Below are 9,382 nucleotides of genomic sequence, written 5' to 3'. Positions count from 1 at the left end.
CAGGGAGGAGAAGAGCCAGTCAGGGTGCGATGTAACAACGATGAGAAATACAACTTTCCTCTAGTTCCTAAATGTTTCCTCCCTGCTCCCACTACCATGACTCGAATTCGACCTTGCAAGTCTGGCTATACCAGAGGATGTACACTGGTACATTGAGTTTTAATCCATACTAAAGACTGCAATCCTTAATCTTAATCAGCAAGCGCTTTTCCTCACTTTCAGAAACCACGGTTGTATCGTCTACATATTGCAGGTCTTTAATAAGCCTTCTTCTAATCCTAATGCCATGTTCTTTTTTATATAATCCAGTTTCTCTGATGATTTTCTCAACATACAGGTTGAATAAGTGTAGTCAGAGTAGATAGTCCTGAGGTACACCTTTCCTGATTTTAAATCATGCTGTATTTCCTTGTTCTGTTTGCACAACTGCCTCTTGACCTATGTATAGGGTCCTTATGAGCACATTGAAGTGTTCTGGAATTTCCATTCTTTTCAAAGCTATCCTTGGCTTGTTATTATCTCACAATCAATGCCTTTGCATAGTCAGTAAAGCACAAGTAAATATCCTTCTTGTGTTCTCTGCTCTCAGCCAAGATCCATCTGACATCAGCAGTGATTTCCCTTGTTCCACGTACTGCTCTGAATCTGGCCTGAATGGCAGCTGTAGTATACTGCTGCAAACGTTGGATGAACGTCAACAAATTTTACTTGCATGTGATATGAGTGATATTATAATTTGTGCATTCTTTGGGTCACCAATGAGTGGGTGCAAATAGAGATCTTTTCTAGTTAGCAGGCCAAGTAGCCATCTTCCCAATTTCTTAGCATAGACAGGTGAGTACTTCATCAGTTTTTAGTGGCTTATCGGTTTACCGAAACCCTTCAATTCATGTTCCATCAATTCTGGAGTCTTAGTTTTGATTAATACACTCAGTGCAGCTGGAATTTCTTCTTTCAGTACCATTGGTTTTTCTCATATGCTCCTTCTTGGAATGATGCAATATCCACTAGTTCTTCCATCTTCTGTCGATGCTTCCGACCTCATTTATTATTCTGCCCATAGAAACTTTCAGTATTTCAATTCGAGGCTTAAGTCTCTTCTTGAGTTCTTTCAGTTGAAGGTATATCAAACTTGTTCTTTCTGAGGGCTTTCTTCCTGTTTGGTTTTCTAAACGTTTACACATTTCATTATGATATTTTTCTTTGTATTCTTGAGCTGTCCTTTGAAATGTTCTGTTTAGCTCTTTTACTACATCATTTCTTCAGTATGCCTTCGCTAATCTACAATTAAGAGAAAGTTTCAGAGTCTCTTCTGGTACCCATTCTAATCTTTCTTCTTTTCCTGACATTTTAATGACCTGTTACTTTCTTCATGAATGATACTTTTTTATTTCTCCGCAGTGCATCATATCATACTTTCTGTCATTAGTGTTCAGTGCATCAAATCTATTGTTGTGCCCACTCCTGACATGGCTCTCTTGTAGACAGACGAATGGCAACCCAATGGCCAGTCCCCTCTGGACGTGTTTGACACACCCTGTTTGTATAACCCCACCCAGTCATTTGCTGGCATTACAGAGACATTGATAGGTCAGCCGTATTAAGAAATTTCACTTTACCACAGGACACCATCTGTCTGTTCTAGCCAAAAAAGACAATGGTCTTTTTTCATACATAAAGAATTAACTTTCCTCCCTCTTTTCAGTTACACCTTTTACACTTTACAGTTTTTACAATCACACTTAATCCTGGGAACAGTTATTTACACTTAAATTGTTTAAGTCTGTCGGATGTGGGCTTTGTGCATTTTCCTAGTTGGTGTCAGAAATGGGATTCCATGGAGGCTACTGAATGGTAGTAAAGAGAGGGGCACGGACACTAGGTCCATAGTTCCTAGAATTTAGACTGTTTAAAATTAGCCATGTGACCTCAGTCAAATTACATAATGTATCTGGATTTAGTTTCTTTCTTGCAAGATGGACATAATAAAAGTATTTTGATAGTTAAAGGTTAATACATAATCTTTGCCAAATTACATTCCTACACATTAGTTTCACTATCTTATGTTATATGGTATATTTTGTCGACTACTTTAAGTTCTCACTTTATATACCTGCTCTGAATGTTGGAATGATAGTAGTATCCACAATAACACTTACAATAGCAAACATTAGTAGAGCATTTATCGTGATCCTAGGTACTTCCTATTTTACAAATGAGGAAAAATAAGGCAAGGAAACATTAAATAACTTTCCCACAGCGACAATTGTTCAAGGATAAAGCTGCTTTTAAACTCCAGTAGTTTTACCCCAGGGTTGATGTTCTTAACTACCATATGGACTGCCTCTATAAAGTGCTCCTAGGTACACGTGTGTGAAACGATAAGTGATACTTCCCAGTGCTCTAAATTATTTTCTCATGTGAATAATTGTCTTCTTACTCCTATTCTTTAGAATTACAGACCTGCAGTTCTCAGTCCTAACAAAACTCTAATTTTGTCCTTTTCTCCAAGTCTTCAGTGATAAAATGCGATGTAAACCTGTGCTTCGCTGAGTAGGCGCCCGGCTTTACCTCTAGACACGAATCCACCATATCCTAGTGTGCTCACATTTGCCCCCCACCGTTCTCTTCAGACTCTCCTTTGACAACGTCTCGTTTGGGGGGGATGGACCTCTGAGGACTTGAATTTTGCACCATGCAGGGCATGAAGCCCACAAATGTTTGGTACACCTTTACTGTAGATATGATTGGCCTTTCTTTACTCCATTGTAATGGAAAAAATCAGGACTTTTTCTTGACAGTTTCTGTGTCGTCTTGCGTGCCACTGCAGAAAGCTAACACATTTCTCAGGTGGTCATGTGAGCTTTAGTGTTGGTCAGTTGGGAATCACTCATTCATTTTTGCCTCTAGATGCTGGTAACAGATTTTAAATAAAAATGCTTGTTAGTGCATTTTAACTTTCACACTTCATGCTTTGTTTTGTTTTTTATAGTTTCTGCATCTCTTATCTGTGAAGCAGATTCTATAAGAATTTTACCCATTAGCTTTTGCCAACTTAGTTATTTAAAATAACATAGTTCCTTTAGTTTCTATCGTAGTGGGCTGAAGCATAAAACACGAGTGTGAGGATGACACCGTACTGGGCAATGTCTCATTATGTTGGGCATAGGGCTGGTTGTTATTGGTCAGAGCCGCCTCTGTGGTAGCTAACAGCAACAGCAGTTGCTTATGATTCTATACAAGCTTGATAATTTATTTGGCTTGGCTGCAGTACAGTCATTCTGTTTCCCAGTTGGACTCACTTGTTTCTCTGTGTTTCTTACCCCTGGTTATGTTACATCTTGCTAAATACTCCTTGGGAAAAAGTCATATGATCAACCCAGATTCAACAGATGCAAGACTTCACCTCTCAAAGGGAAAGGAAACATTTATGGACATTTGGCAATTTATTATATTTCTTTTATAACTGCAGTAGTATTCCTACCTTTGTTTCTTGTTTTTAAATGCATGTGTATTAAATATACAAAGGAGCCCTGATGATTTAAGTGGTTTCACATTGGACTGTTAACTGAAAGATCAACAGTTTGAAACCACCCGCTGACCCATGAGAAAAAGACAAGGCTACTCCAGTAAAGAGGGACAGTGTTGGAAACCCAGAGACAGTTCTAAGTCTTGCTACTCCTTTGGAATTCTAAAAAAAACACAGCTGACCTCTTTGCTTGAGTTTAACTGGCCCAGCAGATCCCTTCAGAAGCCATTGTTTTAATTGGAACTTTTTTCTTAAGTTACCCTAAGGAGACTACGTATACGAAGGGGGTATCCCCCAAAACATTGTGTAATGCTCACTGTTGGGTTTCTTTTTTATGTGAAGGGCATAGTGCATTTGGAGTTCATTCCACCAGGTCAGACTTATTAGTCAAGCTTTCTATTTAGAGGTCTTGAAAAGATTGCCTAGCAGGGCGCAACAGAAAAGGCCTGATTTGTGGGAGATGGGGGAACTGGCTTGGCCACCACGACCATCTCAGTGCGCCAGAGTTTGGCAAAAAACAGCATGCCTATCTTGCCCCATGCACCTTTCTCACAGGACCGCTCTCCGTGCGACTTCTTTTTGTTTCTGTGAATGAAGAGGGACATGAAAGAACAGTGAGTTGATGATGTAGACGAGGGGAAGAAAAAAGGAGGGAGGTGCTGTCAGCCGTCCATCAGATGAGTTTGAAAAATGTCTCTTAAGAATGGAGGACTCGCAGATTTGACAAATGTATTAAGTGTAATGGAGAGTACTTTGAAGGTATAAGATTGTTTTGTAAAAAAAAAATTAAATACATAACTTTAAATAAAAATCTGAGGTTTGGAGCGGTACCCCCTCCTATTTCTCAGAGAAATTGTCTGCAGCTGTCTTCTGATCACAAAGACATGTCCAAACACGTTTTGCTTGGAGTAAATCTGAGTATGTGTGAACTGCAACCCTCTAGCAATACTTTCTGACTTCCTCCATATCGTACTTTCCACATACTGTAAAACAGTATTTTAGTCCACTTTATGCTTGTTTACATGGTGTCTGAATCATTGACCTCTAAAATTAATAGGCAGGCTTTCATAAGTTGAGTATTTCTGTGTTATTTCCGGTGTGGTTTCTTTTTTATATACCAGAGAAAGAATTGTGTACTTGAGCTGTACCTGACTGAGTGGGGAATTAATCCAGAGTTTATGAAAAGTGTAGAAAAGTAGAACTTTCAGAAATTTATATTACAGTAATTTGTTAAGTCTGAGACCTAATTGAGAATTTCATGACTCATATCTAGGCATATAAACTAGTATAAAGTATATAATACATATTCCTTTTTGTAATGTTTTTATAGGTATTTATAAATTAGAGAAAATGAAGTTTAAAGAACTGCTTTTCTTTTCTTTCCACTTAATAATGAAACTGAATATGACCACTACTTATTCTTCAGTTAGGTAAATTGGTTTAGCATGTTAAGTAAAGGCAGGCAAGTTTGATTAATGCTCATGAAAAACTTTAATGTGAACCTACTCAATAATTTTCCAGATAAATGCTTCTTTGGTATACTTCAATTCTTTGACTCTAGTGGTCCATATGCTATTTATGAGTGTAGAGGTGATTCGGTTACTATTCATTTGGGAAATAGAAAATTAAATCATGATTTGAGGGAAAATATAAGATTCCAGCTTAATCAGTTAAATAGCCGTATAATTCTGGAATAGACAAAATAATTGCATGTCAGCCAAAATTTAAAGTGATAGATTTATATTTCCAGCTTTCATTTTATTTGTTCTGACACCAATAAATTTGTCTGGTTTATCCTAAATCACGCTGCTTGTCAATAGTATTGACACAGTCATAGGTGATTTAAAAAAAATTAGTTATTTAAAAAAAAATTACATGCTTGCTATTACTGCTATTGTGTTAAGTACAACACAAAATGCTTCTCTCTCTCTCTCTCTCTCTCTCTATATATATATATATATATATATTTATTTATTTATTTATTCCAAAGGATATTTTTTTAGTCTAAGAAATTAGAGTAAACATTACTCTCTGGTATCCTGTTTTGTATTCCTTCCCCTAGCCCACCAAGCTTTTCTTAGAATTACACCTACGTCCCCAACCCCAGCTAGTCCTGGGGCTTTGGGGCTCAGCTCAAGGGGAGTCCCTCTGGGACATGGGGGTACAATGAATGATGTGACCCTTTGCTGGGCATGCCTGTATAGTAGGGGATGCTGGGCCCCTCTAGGGTTTCCCGTATAAGAATTACACCTTTTAAGTATTCCATTTGGACCATTTTTGTTATTTTGGGTAGGCAGTGTAAAAGAAAAGACTTTCTGTTCTTGTTGTAACCTTGAGGAAGTGAATTTATCAACTGGATAATAATATGTGCACCCCACATCCTTTACTTCCTAAGGGAAACTATGAACAACATTTTAAATGTGGTATTGCTGTTACCACCATGTGTTGTAATTATGACTTACATATCAAACAGTTAAATCCCTTAGGTTAGTAATGCTTCAGAAAGGCAAAATAACCTTGATTCCTTATAAGAGGTTTTGTCCTTTCCTTGGCATTTCCCCTAGAAACCTCCTTTATTTATTGTGACAAATCAAGAATCAACAACAGAAGCTAATGGTTTAGGAAGTAGGGGACTCACAATGTTAAGCTGTGACCAGAGGGGTCAGAGGCAGGTTACAAGTCCCTAAAGCCTATTGCTTCTATGATGTTACCTGTGCTTGATCACTTAATCTTTCTCAACAGGTCATGAGAAGTTTGCCGAATTGAGTTAATTACAAAAGAGAAGGAACATATCACGAATCAAGAACTAAGTACTTTAGACAGCATTGGTATTGGAAGGGACCATCAGCCACTTGAGAGTGTTGAATGGTTAGATGTTAACTTGGAAATCCTATACATTGCTATTAACAAATGTTAATCAGCATTTTAAAATAAGGATAACAATTAATATAAGTTCCTTCTCCTACTCTCACAAGGAACAGTTTACTGACCTAGTAAGTCTGTTGTATTAAATCCAACTGTTAAGTGAAGGGAATTGTCAGTCAAGTTGAAAAACTCATTTTGGAATCAGCATGGGGTCATCAACATCATTTGCCCCACAGATTATGTGCATTATTTTAAACTACAATGCCATGAATTTGTTTTTAAACATACAAAGATTATGTGAAGGGGGTTCAAAAAGTTTATGGAAAATGAAGTAGAAAGATTTTTTCAACATAACTTTTGTGGCCCCTCTTATTTCCTGCTTTTGTTGGAAAATCCAATCCAATCTGGTTTGATAAAGTTAGTTACACTTTAATAACCTAGATAGGCTTTCCTGTAGAGGAAAATAATTTAATGTGCACCAGCTTTGTGCTGTAGAAATACAGTATTCAGTACATAAGTAATAAACCATGAAAATTAAATTCTAAAAAAGTTACTTGCTTTAACTTTTACAATTTATGAACAATATAATTATCGTACCTTTATCTGTCTAAAGACCAAACACAAGCTTTGTTTCATTTATGATTATGCTTTTATTTCTTAAGTTTTCAAGTTTAAAGAAACTAGTTGTACAATGAAATCTGTGTTCTTATAGATTATTTTAGCACTGAAACGTTTAAATTGGCCAAGTGTGCAGTGAAATCTTTCTCCACTTCAATAGAAGATGAAACCTTAATGAAGATCTCAGAAAACAAACTCAATTTTGTTCTTACTGAATAGTAAACAAAAGAAAAGTGATTTCATGCTAGTGATATAATAGTTAATAGTAAGTCTCTCTAACAGTATGAATGTGAAATTGTGGTTTTGAGCCTACCATTGAAATTGAGCCTAACTGCAGGTTTTATTTTCTTTTTCCCTCTTTTAATTAGTTTGCAGGTCGAAGTAAGAAAGAAACCAAATACTCTCTGAAGGCCGTTGAGGACATGTTGGAAACCCTGCAGATCACCCAGTCTTGAGGTCTCAAGAACGCTGTGCCCCGGATTGCACAACTGCACAACTGGCCTGTGACGTAGTGACAAAATGCCCAGTGCTATTTATACTCATGTTCTGTTAAGAGGCAGTTGTAAAGAATGTGTTTATATCAACCTAAAAATGCCTTTTTTTACTAAGCAAAAAGGTGGAGAAAATACACAAAAGAGCAATTTAAGACGACTCTTAATGATTGTATATCATTTTCTTCATATCAACTTATAAATACATATATAACTGCTTTTAGACCACATCTGATGGACAAGTAACCTTGTTAAATAAACCATGGTGATTTATTAAACTTACATATGAGGACTGTAGATTCTTTTTTGCTATACAAAAAGTTAGTGTATTATTTTATACTTCAATTTCTACTTAGCTGGCGATAGGAAATACCTAGCATACCTAGCCGATAGAATCAAATTACTGCTGACAAATTATTTTGACTCTGTTTATGGTATTCAGTTGGCTTTGCTCAGCATGATAATTGACTATTTGGATTATTTTGTCTTCTATAATATTCATCTGATAAATCTTGCTTAAAATATGTCATTATCCTAAAAATTCAACTATTTAAAAAATTTTTGTTTTCTCATTGGGCATAATTGAGATTTTTACCAGTAAGGTACTTATTTATTAGACCTTTAAACTATAAATTTTGAAGAAGTTTATGTAGAAATTGTAGGTATTAAATAGGTAACTAGGTATTAAATAGTTAGCTGTGGCTTAGTTGGTTCTTTTGTAGTTGTGGAAAAAGTAAAAACTTTGTTGACAGAAAATTATTCTCATATCACATCATCTCCTTATATAATTAGAATTAAAAAAAAATTTTTTTTTCCTCTTTCATACTAAATATTTACCAAATATTTATTATACTACTACTAGGAGCATGGTAGCATGGTAGCTCAAGCAGTGGGGTGCTCACCACAAAATGAGCAATTCTAGTCCCCTGGCCACTCCAGGGGAGAGAGACGAGGCCGCTCCTGTTAAGACTGACAGCCGCAGAAACCCTAGGAAACAGTTCTACTCTGCCCTCTAGAGTCACTGAGAGTTGGAATCAGTTCAATGGCATTTGATCTGGTTTGTATGTGTTTTAATTTAGTTTAGTTTTAAATACTATCTTCAGCAATCTTTTGCATATTTCAATAGAATTTAAAGGACATTAGAGTTAAACTGACTTTAATCAGACATAAGTTAGTTTTTACAATAGCCAGTTGTCTATTCAGGACAAATGTATTGTAAATAAGCATTTGTAGTTAATACTTTTCTTAACCAGCAATAAACAAAAACTTATGCAAATTTGACACTGCATTTTGGCAAGTAGGGATAACGTAGAAATTAACAGCCTAGAAATTGTTTGGAAAAAAACTATTGTCATTATTAGATTCATTTAGCATTTTGAATTCTTACTATTGGTAAATTATTCTCAAGTTTTTTTTATTACATGCTTCATCTTATTCAATGCATTGAGTGAAATAACTCTTCTTAGAAAATAATTCTCAGCTCACCTTTCTTACAAAGATGCGATCATTCTACACATGAAATTAACCCACATCTTCAACACAATCAGCTATTTCACATTATAAAAACATAGAAAGAAAATAGTGCCCCTATTATTCCCCTCCCCTTCCCTCTGCCCTCCTCTCATCAGGGACTAGATGGGGCTGACTTGAAGAGTCAAAACTCTGTGTGTGTGTGCGCGTGTTTCTCTCTCCTGGCAATGAATGCCAACAAGTTACTTAGAGGCACAACAGCCGTCTTTAAACCATGCAGTGACCTAAAAAATGAGAGCTACATTTTAAATAATAAAGAGTAGCCTGTATGTGATCTAATTGCAAAAAACCAGCCATTGAGAGCCCTATGGAACACTGCTCTGCTCTTGACACACACGAGACTGCCTTG

General features: G+C 36.3%; 1 protein-coding gene across 1 annotated transcript in view; it reads left to right on the top strand.

Moving 5' to 3' along the window:
* Positions 1–7,785, top strand: part of EMC2 (ER membrane protein complex subunit 2) — a 43,003-nt gene extending 35,218 nt beyond the window's left edge. Inside the window, exon 11 of the mRNA XM_004697678.2 lies at positions 7,381–7,785. Coding sequence (XP_004697735.2) covers positions 7,381–7,467 — 87 coding nt within the window. The 3' untranslated portion in view covers positions 7,468–7,785. The remainder of the gene's footprint in view (positions 1–7,380) is intronic.
* Positions 7,786–9,382: the final 1,597 nt, after the last annotated feature.

Source organism: Echinops telfairi, unplaced genomic scaffold, assembly GCF_000313985.2.
Source record: "Echinops telfairi isolate 266 unplaced genomic scaffold, ASM31398v2 ScPeMD7_1;HRSCAF=3_0, whole genome shotgun sequence".
In the NCBI taxonomy this organism is placed as follows: domain Eukaryota; kingdom Metazoa; phylum Chordata; class Mammalia; order Afrosoricida; family Tenrecidae; genus Echinops; species Echinops telfairi.
The sequence above is the reverse complement of the archived record's forward strand: the minus strand, read 5'-3'. Positions and strand labels throughout refer to the sequence as shown.